General features: G+C 45.2%; 1 protein-coding gene across 1 annotated transcript; it reads right to left on the bottom strand.

Moving 5' to 3' along the window:
* Window positions 1–630: 630 nt before the first annotated feature.
* NFATC4 (nuclear factor of activated T cells 4) lies at window positions 631–14390 on the bottom strand. Its single transcript, XM_074234776.1, has 10 exons — window positions 14144–14390; window positions 11775–12873; window positions 9733–9895; window positions 8906–9105; window positions 7710–7882; window positions 7147–7287; window positions 4104–4159; window positions 3746–3872; window positions 2844–3419; window positions 631–1929 (listed from the first exon to the last, which is right to left on the bottom strand). The coding sequence occupies exons 1-10, from the start codon at window positions 14247–14249 to the stop codon at window positions 1862–1864; spliced, it is 2709 nt and encodes a 902-aa protein (XP_074090877.1). The 5' UTR covers window positions 14250–14390; the 3' UTR covers window positions 631–1861.
* Window positions 14391–22297: the final 7907 nt, after the last annotated feature.

Below are 22297 nucleotides of genomic sequence, written 5' to 3' on the forward strand. Positions count from 1 at the left end.
CATTTAACTAGATTGTAAATGAAAAACCATTAATGCTATTTTTTTGTTTGTTTTTGTTTTGTTTTTTTTTTTAGATTTTTGCAAAGCAAATGGGGTTAAGTGGCTTGCCCAAGGCTACACAGCTAGGTAATTATTAAGTGTCTGAGACCAGATTTGAACCCAGGTACTCTTGACTCCAAGGCCGGTGCTTTATCCACTACACCACCTAGCCACCCCTACAGATTTAAAACGTTAGACTCACAAAAGTCACCAATGCTATTTTTTACAACCCAGGATCTTACCCTCCACCTGAAAATAGCATGTAGCCTTGTGATGTTAAGAACTCATTGGATCCCCATCCTTCCCCAAACTAACTCTGAGACTAAAATCAAGGGAATCCTACATTAAATCATAGGAAAAGATATTCAAAATGGCAATTGGGTATATCACTAGAAAAGGATGTTACAACTGGCTAAGGTCCCTGTTCAACCTACAGAGGGTACCAGTGCTGTAGATAGCAAAATTTGGGGGTTAGCTAAACTTGCCAGAGCATCCTACCATGGAGTCCAGTGCTGGGCTGGACCAGGTAGCATTTCTTTCTGGTTTCCAGCTATAATCTACTTCCTTAATCCTGACCAACTGGGGTGTATGGGTTTGTGGGTGGGTGGGTGTGGGTGTGTCTATCTGTCTGTCTATCTGTGTCTGAGTGTGTGTTCACCAGGGACTAGGAAATCAGTTCAAAGAACAAAGAATAAAGAACAAAGACTCCACTTTACCACAGGCTTAGAATACCATCACAGAGAAGGACAGCTTCAAATGTTCAGTGAATTAGACTGAGTTATGAAAGCTCCCTGGCTTTGGTTCTAGTCTCAGTTCTACCACTGACTGTGTGACTATGGGCAAATTATTTTACCACTCTTGTCTTCAAACAATAGGAACTGGTCTGTAGTCCACCACCAAGTGATGAAATGTCTCAAGTGGGAGTCATATGCTAAAGCTAAAGCTGAAATTTTCACCTCTTTTAATAACCTTCTATCAGGTAGTAGTGCTGTAGCTCTGATAGAATAGTTCTATCTTGACCAGAGCCTTAAAGAGAAACATTCCTTCAACCACCTACCCCCAGTTCCCATTCCCAAACTCTATGAACTTCAACAAAGCACATCTCTAGTTCCTTCCTTTACCAGCTCACTTCCTCCAGGAAACTCTTGAATTCAGTGCCAGCATCTGGAGAACTACCCATCCTTCCTCTCTCTCTCTTCCAATCCCACTGGCTTCCTGAAAGCAGGACTAGGGAACAACCTATCCCAATCCCAATAACCTCCCTCCAAATAATTCTGAGTCAATTATGCTAATCAATGAGCAGTTTATTATTAATACAGAATCTCCCCTGACATCTGATATACCACATCCTGTACATATGATCTATATACACCCCTTACCCTTATTAGCCAGAGACCCAGGGGTCCCCTCTACCTGGCCCAAATGTCATCTCATTCTCTCAACAAAGGGACCATCCCCCCAAAACTCCTTAAATCTTTCCTGGCCTCCTTCTCCCTCTAACCTTCCCCCCCTTCACTTCTGATCCCACCAGTCTAATCTCTCTCCCCCCATACCAAGTCCTGTCCTCACTGCCCCCACGGATTCCTATATAGCACCACTTTGGTGGGGTAAGACCATGGGTAGAGGTTGAGGCCAGGAACTCAAAGGTAGAATGAAGCAGCACCAGAGGAAGACTACCCCAAAACTATACAGAGGGGTAGAGGTGGGTAGGAAGAAGAAGGAGGAAGGGCAGTGTGGGAGTGAGTGAGGGAGAGGAGGGCAGGAGCCATGGTCCAGGCAGAGGGAGCTTGAAGCAGGTGGAGCACACCACCTCAGCAACAATTCAGGCAGGAGGCTCTTCTCCAGGGGGCACAGGGAAGCCACTCAGGTCTCGGCCAATGATCTCACTCACTGGAAGGTAGAGGTGGATGAGGAGCAAAAGGAAATTGGAATGGGTTTCCTCTCTCCCCAAAGGCCTCAGACCCTGCTATGCAGGCCATCATCTAAGACTCTTTGGTCCTATGCCTAACAAGTTTCTCCAACAGAGTTGAACTAGATCTATAATCTCAAAGTTATTCCACTTCCACCACTGAGATTCTCTGAACTCTCAATCATATTTCTACACTTGAAGACAAAGTTGGCCCTTCTCTTTCCTTACCCCTTGGCCCATAGGATAGGGTCCTATGCATGCTGCCTCATACAGAGGTGGGGGTAATGACTGAATGGCTCCTGATAGTAACTCAGACCTTCATCACTATGGTGAAGAAGGAAAGAGATTCCATGCATAAATTTGTGGGAGAAGGGGAAAATCTCAGCCAAAAGCAGTAGCAGAGCACAGTCCTTTTCTCCCAAACCCCATCCCCTGGGCCATCAGCTTGAGAAAGGCAGGTACAGAGCTTTGAATGATTGTGATAGGGTAGGGGATGAACAGAGCATCACAAATGCCCCTGAGTTTGGGATGATCCCATACTTCTTCCAGAGATCAAAAGAACCTCACATTTTGCACAGAATCTGCCTAGACCCAACTTGGCAAAAGGGCCCCTGGGTTTGGGATGATCCTACACTTTTTCCAGAGACCAAAGGAACCTCATTGTGTACACACACAATCTGTCTAGCCCCAATTTGGCAAAAGAATTTAGAGGTGATCCCAAGGTCCTTTATAATCTCCCTCCCTATAGCACCTTCATCCTGGCCCACCCTCAAGCACTAACAGGATCAGTTCCCAGAAAGGCATATCTTTGTCACCAAAAGAAGACTAAGCCCCATTCTATTTGGTTATAGCCTCCCCCCAACTATAGTATCCCACCCAGACCCCACCCACCCACCTTCTTCCAGTGTGATGCCCTGGATGGGGACGCTCTCTCGGAAGCCACTGCCATAGCTGCCCCTGTCTTTCTCCTGTTCTGGGGCTCCCTCCCCTGTGCCATATCCTGACCCCACCTCATCATACCCCTCAGCAGCAGGGTGGGTACCCTGGGGTGAGAAGGGCCCCTCGGGTTGGGGAGAAGATGGCAGTGGGGGTTGGTAGGCAGCTGATTGTGGGAAAGGCAGCCCCAGGGAGAAGGGTGCTCCACCTCCTCCATAGGGATCAGCAGAGAAAGGTCGAGGAAGAAAGCTGTTAGGGGGAGGAGGACGGGGGCAACCAGGACTCCCAGTAGACTCTGGAAACAGCCTCAGGCCAGTCCTATAGGATGGAGGGCCAGTCTGGGGGTAGAGCGGGGGAGTCCCAAAGTTGAATCCCTCAGACAAATAGGAAGGTTCATAGGAGGAATCATCAGGGGGATAAGAAGAATAGGGAGGTCGGGGTGGTGAGAAGTCCATGTCGGTACCAAATGGGGGGCCAGGAGCTGATGGAAAACCACGGATTGATGAATCTGGGAGTGGCTCCTCTTTGAAGATCACTAGGGTTGGTGAGAGGAAAGCATGAAGGACACAGATAAAATAATGAAAAACAAGTGGTTGAGAGTGAGTGGCATTCTGGTCCCTCACTATCTCTCTTCCTCCCCACTGCCCCTTAGCTCTCCCCAGTTCTCCCCCCACTCCTCCCTGGGGTACATGGAGGTAGCTTCTCTGGGGGTAAGGGTGGGGATGGGAGAGGAGGGAATGTCTGGCCAAGAAGCAGGCACCCCAAGGCCCATTTTTTGATTCAGGGGCCATTCTTTCTCATCAAGTGCCCTGGAGACTCCCCACCTCCCCACCAGGATCTTGCGCCCTCCTGGCATCATACCAGGCAGGAACTTGAAGCTCTGGGTGGGACTTCTTTTCCTCCTTCCATTGGAGACATAGAAATAGACCTGGACAGGTCGGGATACTCGTTTATTACTGTACTCTGGCACAGCCAAGGTCAATGTTACCTGGGGGGAGGGGGAGAAATGAGCAGTAAAGAACAGACCAACAATCTTACTCTTATCAGGTAGCATTCATTCCAAAGGGAGAGATCCGTTTCCAGGGTTACTAAACTGCCCCCTTGTGGAGAGAATGTAGAACTTCAGAAGCCCACAAGACAGTGGGTCTGAGCAGTCCGGAATTTCCTGGCTATCCACCTCCCCCAAGCATGTGGGAGTCCCCCAAGGATACCATATTACCTCATTGCTTTTCAGTCTGTTCACAGTGGCCTCCTCCTCCCACTGGAGCTTTCCATCTGCGAGAAGGGGATACAGAACTCAAGCCCTGCTCAGAAAACCCCCTACTCTGGACAGAAAAAAGAAGCAAAGGCATACAAAAGAGAAGCCCCAAAATATAACTGGACCACTTCATTTGGAGCAGAAGGGGAATTTGGACTTCTTATAACTAGAGAAACCAAGAGTTAGTTCAGTATAATCCAAACTCAAACATTTATACTTCATAGAATTGCAGCATTTAATCCAATCCATATCTGAAGGTTGTGACAGTTGATTCCTATCTTGGGGAGAGGGGTCCAGTTCTCTCACTAGACCCCTTCCTCATGTATGCTTTTCAGTTGCTAAATTGACTCGATTAAAAGTGGACTAATGCAGTGATTTCCAATTAGATCTGATAAAAAACATGAGGTTTTATGTGAAATTTCTAACTCGTGTTATGTTTAAAATATATATGTATGTATTATATATATATATATATATATATAATTCACTGTTTGAAGCAGCTAGGTAGAGTAAGTACATAGAGCACCTGGCCTAGAGTCAGGAGGACTCACTTTCCTGAATTCAAATGTGGCCTCTCAGATACTTACCCTGAGCAAGTCACTTAACCCTATTTGCCTCAGTTTCCTCAACTATAAAATGAACTAGAGAAGGAAATGACAAACCATTCTAATGTATTTACCAAGAAGACTCTAAATGGGGAGTTAGATACCAACTGAAATGACTGAACAAAAATATCTGAATAGGAAACTTCTTCAATGACCATGATGACCTCTTTTTGAAGGTCTCCTGTGATGAAGGACCTATTCCTTAGAACTATTCCCCTTTGGGAAAGTTATAAAGTTAAACTACTTGACTTCCAAATGCAAATCTGCCTCTCTTCAAAACACACCTAAGCCCCTACCTCCAGAGTCAAGTATAACCAGTCTAATTAATGATAGTCCGTAAAACACTTGAAAGCAATTATCATGTCCAATTTCTCCCTGGTCTTCAAGCAAGGTATCCCCAGTGCTTCCAAGTTCCTGAACCGTTGTGATCACCCTCCACTATTCATTCATTTGACAATGTCCTTCCTGGTATGGATCACCCAGAACAAAACAATAGTCTATTTGTGGTCTGACCAGAATAGACTAGAAAAAAAAAGACTATCACCACTCTCATTCTGAAAGATTATCTTCCATTTACACCATTCATCTACTTGTATCTAACCCTAAATTACTCTGGCTCTCCTATATTGGCCAATGATAGTCCCAGGCCAAGACTTACTCAGTCATTGTTTGGGCCCAAATTGGTTCAGAGTTAATTGTTTTTGTTTTGGTCAGAAACCCAGAAGACTATCCCTCTCATAATGATTTTTTTTATGACTATGCAAGAGGCCATTCTTTGCTTCACTTCTTTTTTTACTCGCCTTACTCAGTCACACTGAGATCCAGAAAAAAGCCTTAGCTTAAAAAGGCCAAGGTCTTCCACTGCAAGCAGGGCCATCTCCAGTTATCCTGATCCATATCTGGCCATTGGACCCAGATGACTCCGGAGGAGAAAGTAAAGCTGGTGACTTAGCACAGCACTCCCTCACTTAAATTCAAATTCTTGTTTATCATGGCATCACCTCCTAGATGCCATGGTCCTCTTTGAGAAAAAAAGGACAAACAATTAAGTGTATAATTCTCTTTGTAAAGATTTATTGATCTTATTTGATTTTTGCTTTAATGAAGGGATACCTGCCTAGCATGACTTTGGGAGACCTATCAGGTCCACAGGTCTGAAGTCAAAAGCTAGATTTATGATTTCTTCTAAGGTGCCTTCATCAATTAAGATACTTTATCCCAGGAATCAGATTTGATTTTGTTACTATGATACAGAAAGTTAAACTGAGTATAAGAAAAGGGAAATCTAGAGTCAGTGGTAGAAGTAGACTCATCAACCTTAATGTGATACTGCAACGTCCACATGACTTGGCTTTTTGGTGAAAACCAGAACATTTGATTATTTCCAAAACACCACTTGAGTTCTGGAATCTCCTTTTCTGGAACACAGGGCAAATGGAAAAGGAAGAGCTGGCTCAATCTAATGAGTTCCCATTCCCTTTCTACAAGACTACATGCATGTATCTCCTAGATTTAGTTCTTATTAGATCTTAGGGTTAAGTAGAGCCTGTTTTCCATCTATGGTAGGAGTAGGATTCTTGGGAAACTAAAAAAATAGAAGCATATGTCTAGGGCTTCAAAGTCCTAGAATGGAAAGTATGGTCCTAAGAATTCCTTTTACTCCCCTTCTCCAGATGTGTCTTGCCATCCTAGCCCAAAACCACTTTCCCATTCCAACCACCACCCAAACTCTGTGTAGGTTTAATCTTTGGGAAGTGTATAAATCTTTCTCTGTTTCATAGCATGTTCTGTGCTATGAAAGCTACAGCATGAATGGAAAAGCTATTGAAAATTTGGAAAGTAGGGTTGGGGGACCCTGGATTGCCCTCCTTCATCTGATCTTATGAAATCTACCACAATCTCATGGAAGCCAACCATCCTCAGGTTGGCCCTCCCTTAATTTAGTTAATAAGTCCTTGTGGAAAGAAGTAAAGAATTAGATAGTAAGATTCACATAGATGAATGGTATAAAATTAAAACAAGCCTCCAGATGATAGTAGTATTATCTTTCCTACTATTTTGACATCATCTAGAATACTGGGTGCCATAATTCATAAAGAACATTGACAAAATGAAGAATATTCAGAGGAGGGCAGTTAGGTTGCTGAGATCATATAGATAGATAGATTTGTATGTATATATAATTCTAACTTTTGTACTTTATTCAGCTTTCCCAAGTACACTTGCACATACTATCTTATATTCATTTTAGAGATATGAAACTGAACATTGAGAGGTTAGGTGACCTGGTGGTAATTTGTTCTAGAATCCCAACACCTTCCTTAATCCTAACCCTTTTCCTATTGCATGAGTCATCACTTTTACTCCCACATTTCTCTCACTCCCCCTTGAATACTCACCAGGGCCCCTCTCAATGAAAACCACCTTGGAGTCAGGCAAAAAATTGGCTCCTGACAGCACCAGTTCCTCACCCCCTCGAACAGAACAGGCACTCAGATTATAGGCTTCTACCTGGGGTAGCTCCTGTGCTGAACGCTGGGCTGCAACCAGAAGAAATAAGAGACTGGGCAAGGATGTGGAGAATGTGAAGCAGCCTCCCTCTTCCCTCACCACTCCCTGATTCTAGAGTAAGGCCACAGAATCCACTAAGGTCTCAGAGAGGAAATTCTACCCTTTACCCCCATTCTAGGGAGAAGCAAGATAGGCATCCCAGCAGTGGACATGCATACAGGGAATTCCAGGAATATAGAACAAAGGATTCTAGAAGTATGGAGGGAATTCATTGACAAGCAAGTGAATCATGGGGAAAGAGACTTCTGTGAACAGATAGACATAGAGGTACATGGATGAGCAGGTGTTAGGTGGGATGATGGGAAGGGCATAAGCAGGAGAAAATGGAAGGAAAGAAAAACCTAACCCCTCTTCTGGGGGTACCCTAACACAACCCTCTCCCTTTGCTCACAGCACTCAATGGGCACTGAAGCCACCTGCACGGACACGACTTTCCCGCCACCCTGTGGCACATGTACACGGAACACTAGTCGGACCCTTGTATTCTTGCGGCCAATGTCTGTCTCCCCCTTGCGCAGCTCTATGTCTGAGTTCCGAAGTTTCAAGATTCCAGCGCAGTCAATGCTGTCCATGTAGGGTCAAGGGAAATGGTTAAGAACCCCTTTACTCTTTCTTTCCTGGGTCAAGATGAACTTCTCCAAGGAAACACATTGAAGACCCTCTACATTCTAATTCATCTACCACTCAACTGCCAAAGTGATTTTCTTAAAGCCCAGAGCTAACCATGTCATTTCCCTCCCCTTCTCAGCTCTCCCCACCCACTCAATAAATTTCCATGATTCCCTATCACCTTTAATATCAAATGTGAACCTCTGTTTGGTGATAACCTGTTCCCTTCCCATCTTGCCAGTCTTCTACTTTGTTCCTCTACATAAACTCTATGAGCCAATGACATGGACCTTCTTGCTCACTCCTCACACATGGGTACTCCATTGTCTTGACTGTCCCTCATGCCTTCAAAGACTCACTCTTATCATCTCCATCTTTAAGGCTTATCTTAAACCCTACCTTCTGCAGAAGGCTTTTGCCAGCATCTCCCTCCTCCATTTCTAGTGCCAGCCTTCAGAGGTAACCTTCCATCTTCTAGGTATCTATCTTATGTGTAGCTAGTTATTTGCATGTTATCTCTCCCATTGTGAACTCCTTGAGGGCAAGAACTTGCCTTCTCTATATCTCTACCACTCAGCTGGCATCTTAATAAATTGTTGTTGACTTATAAATATATTCCCCCATAATCCTTTAAACTGATTTCTCCTGATTATTCTGAAGGATCAACAGTTAGCTACACTTATTCAGAAATGAACTCTCCAAAAGCAGAAGGGATCCCTTCCATCACCATTTGCTTTTTCCATTTCATACCCAAATAGACTTCTCTAAGTGATTTGATGATCTAGATCTAGATGATCTGTGACCCACCTCTTAGGAATGAACTCCCAGGGATAAATTCTTAATCCTTTTGGAGGAAGGGGGTAAGGGGAAAGAGAAGGAAGAAGAGAAATGGATGACCTGGTTCTGGATGCTGGGCCTCATTGAAGACTCCTGGTCCCCAGGCCCTGCTGGCACTGAAGAGTGAAAATAAAGACTTACTTGGCAGCCATGTTGTTCTCAGGGAGCAGAGTCATCTCCAGCACCTTAGTACCACTGACCACGGCCTCATAGCTAGCTGTGGCCACCATCTTTCCAGTGATGCGGTGCACTTGGTAGAAGGCATGGGGTCTCAAGTTCCGTTCATCTGCTGTACCAATGAACATCTGCAGAGTAAGTGGCTTCTCATTGTAGCCTAGTAGCTAGTGGAAGGAAACAGAGGGCATAAGTTGGAGTTTACCACAATAACATCCATACTATACCCTAAGATTTTCTGACCACCAGGGATGGGGGGGGTGAAGAATAAAATAAAAACTGGAATATATTTCTCAGGGGAGGTAAAAACATGGGCTATTGGGAAAAGATGGCCTGGAGTAAGAGTGTTGCTCTTGGAGAAGGGCCCAGACTTGGCTGGGGAGATGGCAAGAGAAACTGAAGGAGACATTGAACTCAGTGCGGTGACAATCTAATTCCCACTGACCTTTGACTGGAGTCTAACCTTACCCCTGACATCTAGCTGACCATCCTTCTCTAAAGTGGATCATAAAGACTCCCAGGGGATGGAATGAGGGGGAAATGGCATGGGGTGGGAAGAGGGGGGTGAATGGGGAGGATTTAGTATCAGAGAACTGAAAGAAAGAGTACCCACTCTTATTCTCTTCCTTGAAACAGCCTAGCCCCTCCTCCAGTCTGCTGGCCAGGCAGGTCAGAGTTGCCAGGGATCGTGGGAAAGGGCATGATTATGGGGCTACACAGCTGGAGCCCATCTGTCCTAGGGGCTGGAAGTAGGGAAGGGACAGAATCCTTCCTTCAATAAATTCTCTAGTTACCTTAACCACAGGGTGCCCCCCTGGTGTGGCTTTGACAGCACCTCGGCTGCCTTCTGTCTCATAATGGGCACGATGATGGGCTCTGGGTTGCACTTCAATTCTCAGCTCCAGTTGTTCAAACTGGCTGGGCAAGGGCCAGTCCAAGGGGGGTAGTGCTGAGGCCCTGGGGCAGGGGAGCAAAAAGGAAAATTTATTTCCCTCTCTCTGAACTCAAAACCTGGATAACCTTGACCCTGACCCAAATAGCCCCACCCCCACCCACCCCTGAACTCCCTTAAGAGCTAAGAAATAGCTTCAAAGGAACAAAGGAGACAGAACACCTGGATCCTCTCAAGGCTCTGGAAGAAGTAGCAACATGACAGGGGCAAGTGTATTCTCTGCTTCTTCAAGGCCCCAGAAAGTAGAGCTCTAGAGCATTTGGAGTTAGAGAGTTAGGAAGGAAAGGAAAGTTTTTCACTCCTTACACCAAAAAGCCACTCCCTTCTCTATATACTGCAGTACAAGGGAGAAAGAAGGCAAAGGTATTTTAGTGCAGGAAGAGACTTTAGAAATATCAATGAAACAACTTGGGAAATTTAGGAGTCACGTGGGATGTGACGTGACCAAGGTCATATATGAGTTAGTGGAAGAATTCAGACCTGCTGATTCAATCTAAAGTTTTTTCAATAATAATAATAACAATAGTAACAAAACTCATATTTATATAGTAATTTAAAGTTTACAAAGCACTTTTCTGGTAACTTATGAGATAGGTGATATATTATCATTGCCATTTCACAGATAAGAAAACTGAATCTCAGAAGTTACATAGCTATCAGAGTTCAAACCCTGCCTCATATACTTACTATGTGACCCTGGGCAAGTCACATAACCCTGTTTGTTTCAGTTGCCTCCTTTGTAAAATGAGCTGGTAAAGAAAATGGCAAAGCACCCCAGGATCTTTGCCAAAAAGATCACAAATGAGACCACAAAGACAGTATTGAAAAATGACAGTACAACTAGTGTCAGAACTGGAATTCAAATCCAGATCTTCAACTCCAGGTACAAAAATCTACACAATCTATAAGGTCTCTTCTCCATAAAAGACTCTATAAGGTCTTTTCTACTTTGAAAGTTCTAAAAGTGGAGTCCTTTGCAGCACCCTGACTGCCTAGGATGAAATTTTGTAAATCAATATGCTCTTACATCACTCAGGAGAAGGAATCTTACCAAAGGTCTCCTCCAAACTTCCTTTTAGACAAGAGACACGTAGCAGAGATCCCAATCTGTTTTTTCCAGTCTGAATTAACTCAATCAGACATGGAAGAGATGAATAATAATTGTGTGTGTGTGTGTGTGTGTGTGTGTGTGTGTGTGTGTGTGTGTGTGTGTATGGGGGGTATGTGGGTGTGTATACATATATAATCTGATTTTATCCTTAAAACAATCCTGAGAGGTAGGTGTTATTATTATATCCATTTTATGGAAAAGTGAGGTTAAATTATTTGCTCATGTTTATATAGCTAGCCAGTATTTGAGGCAGGATTTGAACTCTGTTCTTCCTGCCTCCAGTGCCTACAAAATGATCCACTGTGCTATGTAGTTACTTCTAGATAAGTAAACAAGAATCTTGATAGGTAGAAGAGTTAAGAAAAATAGCATTTTCAAAAAAATAAAAATGAAGAGGCAGTTAGGTGGTATAGTGGATAGAGCACTAGCCCTGGAGCCAGGAGGTCCTGAGTTCAAATTCAACTTCAGTCACTTAATAATTACCTAGCTGTGTGACCTTGGGCAAGTCACTTAACCCCACTACCTTGCAAAAACATAAACGAAATCAAAATGATGTATCGTGAAATTAAGTTGCAAAGTTGTATTCATTCATAAATATTCGTTTTAGTCACCAAATAAGTTCTAGTCTATTATGAAAGAAGAAGGCAAAGGAAAAACCTCTTGGTATGGGAAGAAAGGAGCCCTATCCCTTTCTCTCTGTCAGTCCATTCAGCAGAAGCAGATAGCACATGGCTGCCTCCCCTTCCCCAGGGTAGGGACTATGTTACCCTCACCTGAAGATGGGGCTATGTCCCCCAATTCGGGCCTTGGACCAAGACAATGGAGAGGGCACAGCCAGGTAATCCATGCCAGGTACATCTTTTCGAGGAGGTCCAGGAGGGGCCACAGCTTCCTCCCCACCAGGCATAGGTTTCCCATTGCATGGAGTGGGCTCTTCTGGCCGGGGTAATGCCACTGCCTGTTCACTGGATGTCCGCCGGGTCTTCTGGGGGATACTCTCAGCGGGTGGGGCCCCTACATAGTCGAAGGGGCCAGGGGAGCCAGGATCCCGGGCCAGAGGTGGTGGTGGTGGGGGAGTTGGCTCAGGCCCTTCATCCCCCAGACTTCCTCTACGGGACAGGGCAGGGGAAGCTGAGGATGGTGTGCCAGAGCTGGAATAACGCCTTTTGCCACAAGGGGAGGCTGGTCGGGGGGAGGCTGGGGCTGGGCCTGGGGCACTAAGGAGCAGCCAGCTGTCCTCAGGTCCCCGGCCTCCAGGACTAGGACCATATACACCCCAGGGATCATCAGGGGTCCAAGGCCGAGGGGAGGCCCGGGGTGAGGGCAATGGGGACCCTAGGCCAAATCTTGAAGCTGCCTCATTCAGTTCTGACTCTACTTCATCACAGGCAGCATATAGAGCTGCCTCATCAGAAGCATCAGAGAAGAAACTCCAGGAGGACAAACTACTGCTACCAGGACTGGGACTAAAGAAAGAGCCTCCACTGCCAGCACCCCCAGCCTCTCGGTAGCCTCCAAAACCATCAGGTGGTGGGTAATCACGGGGAGAGCCATCTCCCCAGTGGTCTGGGGTATCCTCTAATGAGGGTGGAGGTTCAGGTGTGGGGGAGATTGAGGTGATGCGAATGCTTGGGCACTCCAAGATTCTGCCCCCTCCAGCCCCTCCAGCTCCCCCACCAGGTCCCCCCAGCCTCACCAATCGGGCTGGTTGACTCTCCCAGGTACCAGGTGATGGTGCAGGCCGTGGGGGTGGGGAGTGCATGCCTGGCCGAGATGGTGGGGGCCGAGGGATGCCAATAGGGGAGGCACCATAGGGAGGAGGTTCACCCAGGGCAAGATTGCAACAAGAAGGGGAGTCGTCTGTGTCCAGCTCTGTGAAAAAGAAGGTAAGAAAAGAAGGCAGGGAAGGGCAGGAGATAAGACAGAGAAATTGGGGGGGGGGCGCAGCAGATAGAATCTCTGTCCCACTGAGGCTTCTGATTACCCAAGTTCTCTCTACCCAGCAGACTCCCCAATGTGGAGGGATTTCTGCAGTATCCCGAGTATCCTGAGACATAAAAACAAAGGAGACAGTGCCCTCTAGTTACAGGTGTTCCAGGAGATCTGGAAGCCACTAGGAAAGCCAGACTAATTGCTTGACCCTGGGAGGGTACCAGAGAATAAGATACCTTCAACTCCAAGGTGGGCTTCAAGAAGGTGGGGCCATGAAGAAGGGGGTGGGACTTAGCTCCGCGGGCGTGACTAAGAGGGGTTTGGTCGGGGTGAGGCTTGTGCAGAGCAGAGGAGGATTTAGGGCGGTGCTGGGCGGGGCCGGGGGCGACACACACATGAACCCAATTAGCAGCGGTTCCCAAACCCCCAAACTGCGCTGGCAGGCTCCTCTGTTACCATCGTAACCGTGGCCTGGCCCCGGGGGCCCAGGGAAGGGGGGGGCACGAGGGCTGTGGTGACTGGGGGAGGGCGGAGAGAGGCGGGGTGTCCCCTCTCCCCCTTCCCCCAAATCCGGAGGAGGAGAGAAGGTGGTTGCGTGCCGCGACTGGGAGGGGGCTCGAGGGGGGCCGCGGATTCCGTGCGAGCAGCGGCCGCCGCCCCCGGCTCTTCCCAGCCATCTGCCTCTCATTGCGGCCAGACGAGGGAGGGGGGCCCTCGAAGCTCGGTGGGGGAACTCCGGCGGGACCAGAGATTCCCCCTCCACCCTAGTCCTGTTCCGTCCAGTCCTGTCCCGTCTCCCCGGCCTAGAAGCTTTCTGGTGGGAAGTACGGGATAGGATACGACCCAAGGCAGGACCTCATCTTCTCCAGGGGGTGTCCCATGTCCCTCAGATCCCAACCCGGTTTCGTCCATTCGCCAGTCCCTCCCTTCTCCTTCCCTCCAGTTCCCCATCCCAGTGACAGCCGGCGCGGGAGGCGGTGCGCTGTGGACCAGCCGGCCCCAACCCCCCACCCGAGCCGCGACCTAAAAAGGAAAAAGCGGTACCCATGCCCCCAGTCCCATCTCCCCGACCCCCAAACCCCGCGGAAGCCCTCTCAAAGCGGTCTCAAACCTCATATCCTCCCACCCCAAAGGTTCGCTAGCTCCCAGGACTCAACAGCCCCCAACCCTCCTCCCTGAACCCCCAAACCCTTCCCGACCCCACACTAACCTTCCCCAGGCCCAGGTCCCCCCGGCCCCAATGGGGGGGCTTCTTTCTCCTCCCCGAACACCAGTTTAAATTCCAGCTCCTCATCCTCGCAGCTCGCAGCCCCCATAGATCTGGCCAGAGCCCCTAGGCCTCTACTCGGGGCTAGGGAGGGGTGAGGGGGGCTTCTGTGTCCTCACCCGGGGCTTGCCCCCTCCGCCGCCGCCGCCTCCACCCTCCCGACGCCCCCTCTTTATTATAGAAACTTTTCCAAACTTTTTCCCCCAAACTTCTTCAAAGCAGCCCCCCCCCGGCCAGTTTCTGATTGGCTGTCTGGGATGCTCCAGCTCCTCCTCCTGGGATGAGATGGGAAAACCACGCGCCCCTCGTCCCAGTCCACCCTCCCCGCCACCTCCTTTTCTCCCCCTCCCTCTCCCACTAAAAAAAAAATGAATTGGAAAATAGTCCCTCCTGCACGCCTCCGCGTGGTACAATCTTATTGACGCCTATTGGCCAATGGCTCTGACAGTCACTGCCCAACCTGACCTCCCGCTTCCCTAAACCCCTTCCCCTTGCGTTTTGGATTTCTAGGTTCGAAGCTCTTAAAGCGGCCAAGTCACTGTGCCTTTGGGGACCGGGACCCCCGCAACTTTGGGGTTTTTTTTTTGCCTTCTGCAGGGTGTGCCTAGGATGTGAAGTGAAGTACAGGCAGTCCCTCTCCCCATTCTCCTGACCCAGGGTCATTCTAACTGCTATAGGGAACAACGCATTCGGAACTAGGCATTTACTAGGGAGTAACTGTCCGGCCCTGAAACCTGGACCCGGACCAGAAACCCTTAACAGTCAGCCCTTCATCGGTAATAATCCCTCCTCCCCGAGTCCTCCACCCTAGGTACAATGAGGGGATCGGCCTCAATGAGCTCCCCAAGTTCTCTCCTCTCTGAAGAGATCAGAGTCTACGGCAACTGATTACTGAACAGCGATCCAGGCCTTACTTTCCCGTAGTTTTTGAAGTAACCACAAGAGTGAGTGACATTAATTAACCTCACTAGTAAACCTATTTCCCCACTACCCTCCCGGGGCAAAGCCTGGCCTTGACGCCCCAGCTTGGGGGAGAGAAGAGTCCGGTTTTCCTGAAGCCTTCTCTAATTCTGCCTGTAATCTTGGCTAGGTTTGCATGACGGTCCTGGTCACTGGTGCTTAGGTGGCCTCGAGAAGCAACACCTGCCGTCTGGGAGTGGGAGGCAGCAAGAGATCACGAGAGATCACGAAGGGCTGGGCCCAAGTGGAGGCTTTAGGATTTAGGAAAAGCTAAAGATGAAATGTTTGGCTTGGGCCAGGAAACCCTGTTTCCTCAACGACTCCTTATTAAAATCTCTCCAACAAGTTCAAGTTTCTCCCAAACCCAAATCCAGTGCTCCCAACCCTATCCCATCCCTCAGTCTAGAACGGGTTAAGCGACTAAGGCCCCCAGGTCAGACATTTACAAACACTCCAGCGCCGGGCGGGGGCAGAGCTCATTACACTAATGAGAACCAGGCATCGAGTGTGGGAGGGGGGATGGGAGGGGGAAGCTAGGAGAAGAAGGAAAAGGGGGCGGTGGACTGGGCAGCCTAGGGGCTGTCGGCTCCAGACTCAGAAGCTCCATAGGAGACTCACGCTTCCTTCTTCCCAGTCTTCCAATGGACCCGCCCAGGGGGACCTTCCCCCTCCCCAGCCCCGGGGGACCCCTTAGTGACGTCGGGAGAGGCCCAGGCTCTGAGCCCAGGACCGCGGTGCGCTGGCTGGGGGCGGGGCAAAAAAATGTTCTGAGTTGAGCGAGGCAGAGGGGGGGAGGCGGTCTGGTTTGACTTTTTTGCAGTCCTCCTCATGTTACATTTCCCTTCCAGGCTCATCTTGGAAATAACGGAGAGGGGGGGGGGGAGAGAAGATGGAGGAAGGCAGTTTAGGGGCGGTGGAGAGCGAGAGCCAACGCAGACAGATACACGACAGATACACATTGAGGAGAGACTCAAAAACAGTCTTGGAAAAAAAAGAAAACAAAACGAAGCAAGCAGACAGGGAACGGAGGGAAACAAAGACCTAGGAAGACAGAGAAAAGAACCAGTCCCCTCCTGCCCCTAACCTCCCCCCTCCTTCTAACACACGTACTCTCACATTCTTTTCAAATGTCACTATTTCCTTTGATCCTGGGCAGCAATTTCTCCATGTGTCTGGCTTTGCTCCCTGCCCAGCCTACCCTCCTCCTTCTTCCCTCCCTCCTAACTTAGTCGATTTTTCCCTTTTGAGCTTTTTTACCCTGTGCCTCCACTCTCTGCATCTAGGAGGTGAGCTTGCCCTGTTCTTACTGGTGTCTTCCTGACCCTTCACAAAAAAAGTTTCCTCTTCCAAAATCAAGATCTCCATCCAGAATTTCTTACTTGGGGGCGTGGGGGGGGGGGGAGGAACAGGGGAAAGGAGACAGAGTTGAGTGTAAAAAAAAAAGTGTAAAAGAAAAGATCTCCACACCTTTGAACTATCAGGGAGAGTTGAATATTTTCTTTCCTTGAAGTTTCATTAACATGACAGAAACCAGGGTTCACCTGGGCTGAAGAAGAATTGGTCTTAAGGAAATTGATTAAATGACCTTTGGAAAGCTGTGGGGGTTTGGGAGAGGGGAAACTGGAGCTCTTAGTATCTTCCCACTCCCTGCTGCCTCCTGGTGATCCTAGCTATTAGTCATCCTTTTCCTCTCAAATTCTCCATAACTTCTTTCCTCTAGTATTTTCTTTCTCTCTGCTGCCCCATAGTGTCCATTTCTGAATTTAGCACATTTTCCCCCTTTCAAGTGGGAATCATTTAATAATCAACAAATAATATTTTGTAAGCCTAATGTTTAATCTACTCTTTAAGGTGATACAAAAAAAAGTATAAAATACAGTCTAACCCTTAAGGAACCTGTAATCTATTTGATGAGACAAGACAAATAACTAAAGAGAGAACTAAATGGCTCAAGACAGTACAACATAAATCTAGTAACTGACCTCTCAATTGACAGAGGTTATCCTGACTCCTCATTCTCTCTCACTATACATCTTCTATCACTTGCCCAATCTGTTTCTATCTCCACAACTTCCCTAGAATCCTACCCTATCTCCCCTCTTCTTCACCTCTTCTTCCTGAATGAGAGGAACTTATATATTATGTCTAGGTTATTGCGATTACCTCCTATTTGTCTCCTTATTTCAAACTTCCCCTCATTCAAATTTATTCTCTATGAAATGATCTTTCTTAAACACCGGCCATAGCATGTCATTCTCCTACTCCAATTCCATTGTCTCCCTATCACCTCCATCTGTTGTTTGTTATTTGTTTTCAAAGAGGACCAGCAACTTGGAGAGGTGATATCTTGACTTGGACATGAATTGGATTTAATTGAGGAAGAAATGAACAAAGTCAACAGCCTCACTCTCTTTCTGAGTCCTCAAAGTCTAATGGCAGGACAAAAATCATGATGAAATGATGACCTGGGATGTACATTGGTGTGTCTTCAATGTCTGACCAAACTCTAAACTATACACATCATCTGCTTCAGCCTCCTTCAGGTCAGAACAAATTGTTCTCATCTGACCTAGTTTTTAAAATTCTTGACAATTTGGCTCCTTGTTACTTTCCCAATCTCCTTGTTATATTTATTATATTATATTATTATACTTTCAGATATTCTACATTCCAGCCAAACTGGAATTCTCTCGATTCTGTTGTCCTTTATACCTGCAATACATTCCCTCCTCAGCATTCCCTTGTCAAGTATTTTCTTCCTTCAAGATGTAGGTCTAGTACCACCTTCTACACAAATCCTTTCCTCATCCCCCTAACCCCCATATTTCCTTAAGACTTTGTATCGAACTCTCTATTTTCCTTATATTTTATTCTGTATTGTCTTATTGTACTTGTCTCCCTATTGGGATAGAAAGCAGTTAAGATCAGGAATTCTTACATTCTTTAAATTTATATTCCCAATACCTACACAAAAAAATACTTAATTAAGCCCAAGGGAAAATAGGACTTCAACTACACCCTAATGAATTCAATTTACTTCAATTCGATTCAATTCAGTACTACAGCTTGGAATATTTCTAAAGCATTTGCTGCAGGCAAAATCATAGTACCTATGATGTAGGTACTAAGGGAGATACAAAGTTGAAATATGAAATTGGTCCCTTTTTTCTTGTAATTTATAATCTAAAGAGGGATGAGACAAGCACGGTTCACAATGCACACCAAAAAAAATTGCTAAGTACATAACAGAAGGGTGAAACAAAGTGTTGTATAAGGTCCAGGCAGGTAGATTGTTACTAATGGAATTGACTGGAAAGTTTCATGGAGACAGTAGCATTTGAACTGGGTTTTAAAGGATGGGTAGAAAACTAATCAGGGAGGTGATGCCATAACAAATAAGTGAATTGCATTTGAGTTAGAGGGTGCTATGCTAAGTCACCAGCCTCACTTTCTCTTCCAGAGCCATCTGAGTCCAGTGGACAGATAATGAATCAGTATGACTGGAGATGGCCCTGGATTAACAATCAAGGTAAAGTGACTTACCCAAGGTCCCATAGCTAATAAATGTTAAGTATCTGAGGTCAGATTTAAACCCAAGTCTTCCTGAAACTAAGCCTGGTACTCTATCCAGTACACCACCCATCTATTCTCAGATAGATCAGGCATTGTGCTAAGCACTTTACAATTATCTCATTTTGCAATTCTTTATAAGTATAATTGATATCAAATTGCTTGCCTTCTCAAGGAGGTGGAAGGGTGGGAGGAAAGTAGAGAATTTGGAACTCAAACTTTAAAAAAATTAATATTAAAAAAGTTTACATGTAGTTGGGAGATTAAAAAAACTTAAAAATTTTTAAAGGAGTAAAAAAAATGAATGTCATTTGGTCCTAATAACTGTCTTAGGAGGTCCTTGCTATTATTATCCTGTTTTACAGAGGAGGAAACTGAGATAAACAGAGATTAAGTAACATTTCCAGAACTACACTTAGTAAATGTTTGAGGCTGAATTTGAACTCCAGTCTTCCAAGTCCTGCTATTTATCCATTGTTTCACCGAGATGTAGAATTTAGTGAGGAAAGTGATATGAGTTAAGGCCAGAGTACCGGAGGTAAGGAGCATAACAAACCAGGTCATAAAATGTTAGAATTGGGTGAAACCTTAAAGTTTATCTAATTCAACCCCTTCATTTTATAAATGAGGAGACTGAGCCTCCAGAAAATGGGTTGCCTTGCCCATCACACAATTGCTAGCATGTCAGAGTCAGGATTCAAATTCAGGTCTTCTTGACTCCAAGGCCCCTAGTCCCACTTATGTTACTTAAGGACAAAAACTGTTTTGCTTTTGCACAAAGTAAGCTCTTAATAAATATTTGTTAATTCTGAATTCTGAATCCCAGGCTAAAAAACCTTAACTTGATTCTATAGGCAATAGGGAATCCCCAATCAATTATACACATAAAGATTAGTCTGGCATCATAACAACATGGATTAAAGAAAGGAGAGAGTGAAGAGAGGATAGGACATAGGACAATAAAGGAAAGATAACAGTCATAGATGACAATGAGGTCTTATAAGAATAATGAGATTGAATAAATCAGGGACTTAGAGAGGAACCAATGTTAGATGATATTGAGGTTTCTTGAGTTTTAGATGGCAGTTGGACATCTATGTTGACATACCTGTTATAGAATTTGGAGATGTACTACCACTGGAGAGAAGAGTGAAGACTGAAGATTTAGCTCTGGGAGACTTTTGTAAGAGAGGTGATAGTTTTTGTTTTGAGACTGGATGGGCTCTGTGGAACTTGAGGCAAAAACCTCATACAGTCAGTGCAATAGGTTCAGGTGAGGACTCCATAAGATACTAGGAGCAATAAAGATAGTATTATAAGCAAAGGGACTAGCTAGGGGCAGCTAAATGGCATGGTGAATAGAGCCCCTGGCCTGGAGTTAGGAGGACCTGAGTTCAAATGTGACCTCAGATACAAGCTATATGACCCTGAATGAGTTACTTTATCCTGTCAGTTTCCTCAATTGTAAAATGTGCTGGAAAAAGAAACCATTCCAGTATTTTTGTCAAGAAAACCCCATGAAGAGATAGATAACAAAAGTGTTGAATAAATTAAAAAAAATCCTTGCAGGTCACATTGATTTTGTTAAACATTTCCTAGTTATGTTTCAATTTGAAATTGTAGATTATTATTTAACAGCCTCCTATTTGGTTTCCAAGCTTCCTGTCTCTTCATTCTCCTATTCATCTCTGCACATAGCTGAAAATATTCTTGCTAAGACATAGATTTGATCACATCACCTCCCTAATCAAAAGTCTTCAATGACTCCCCATGGACTATAGTGAAGGGTTTTTAATTTTTTACATGCAGTGGACTCTTTAGGCAGTCTAGTGTTTTCCCCCTTATTTTTTTTAATTCAATACTGAAGAAAATAAATTTCTTTTAAAAGCTAGTGGAAATAAAGATATAATTCTCCTGCCCCATCCAAACTCTTGGGTCCCTCTGAAATATATCCATTTTCTATTTGACTTGTAAGATAAAATTCAGACTCCTTAGATGGGATTTAAGGCCATCCATAATGTGGTTCACATCTTTCCAGTTTCACTCATATTATTCCCCTTAGCAAATTCTACATTCCAACCAGATTACTACTGTTACCTAAATTCAACACTTTTCATTCACACAAGCCTTGAATACTTCTGGAATCCTTCTTCATCCAAATTTTTTACAATCACTATCTTCCAGGGTGGCTAGGTGGCGTAGTAGATAAAGCACTGGCCTTGGAATCAGGAGTACCTGAGTTCAAATCCGATCTCAGACACTTAATAATTACCTAGCTGTGTGGCCTTGGGCAAGCCACTTAACCCCGTTTGCCTTGCAAAAACCTTAAAAAAAAAGAGAGAGAGAATCACTATCTTCCTTCAAGGGTAAGCTCAGGTGATACCTCCTCCATGAAGCCATGCCTGATCATCTTACTTCTAGTTGTTTGTATCCTCTGTCTTTTCAGTTTTCTGTGTAATAAACTTACCTGTGTGTGTCTTAATAAAATGCAATCTCTTTGAAAGCAGAAACTGTTTCATTTGAATTGGGGAACCTTTTTTCTACCAAAGGTCATTTGGATATTTATAACATCATTCATCTGCTATGTTTGATCAAGCATTTAATTAATTCACCACTAAAAAGTTCCTAGATTTATTGAATTTCCAGTCCCAAATGATTATTTATGGTGCCCTTGGATGTTCCCTGCCCATGCTTTAGGAAATGAAATGAAGAAAGGGATACAGTGAAGGAGACAGAGAAAGTGAAGTCAGAGAGATGTTGGAGGAAAATCAGACTTGTATCATCATGGGAGCCAAATGAGGGGAATATTTAAAGAAAGATGTATTCAGGGGCATAAAAAAGTTGCAAATGGGAAAATCAAGAAAGAAAAAAAGGCTAAAAAAATTAGTTTTAATTTTGGATGTCATTGGTATTATTAGGGAGGGTGGAATCTATAGTATACTGAGAGCTAAAACCAGATTCCTGAATTTCAAGTGAGTATTACGTTTAATATAATCCTTGTCTTTTCCTCTGTCCTCACCCCTCACATTCATCCAGTTGTTATTTTAATTTTTCTTTAAAATAATTCTTGCATCCCTCCTCTCCAATTCCATTTCCACCACTCTTGTTTAGGCCCTATTTACCACTTGACTAGACAATTTGAAATGGCCTCCTAACCAGTCTTTTGTCTCCCCCTCCCTATAGAATCTATCCATCAAACTCAAAGTCCCAATAAGAGTAATCATATTAACATATTTGTAGAATATTTTATTCTTTAAGAGGTCTTAATATACATTCTATCATCACAAAAAAACTTGTGAGGTGATTGTGTAAGAGCTACTATATCATTTTACATGTTTAAACCACCCCCATGAGTTTGTCAGTCCCTTGAAAGAAAGCACACCAGGGGCAGATAGAGAGGCATGACTCCTGACTGAGAGACCTTTGAGAGAAAAGTAGGGAGAAAAAAGAGATGGAAAGTAAAAGCATAATTATTCTCCCATCATGAAGCAATATTACTTCCTATTGAAGTGACCAAGAAAAATGACTTTCATCTTGAATCTAAAAGAGTATCCCTAGGCTAATGTG

The sequence above is a fragment of the Macrotis lagotis genome, chromosome 4 (genome assembly GCF_037893015.1).
Source record: "Macrotis lagotis isolate mMagLag1 chromosome 4, bilby.v1.9.chrom.fasta, whole genome shotgun sequence".
NCBI lineage: Eukaryota > Metazoa > Chordata > Mammalia > Peramelemorphia > Peramelidae > Macrotis > Macrotis lagotis.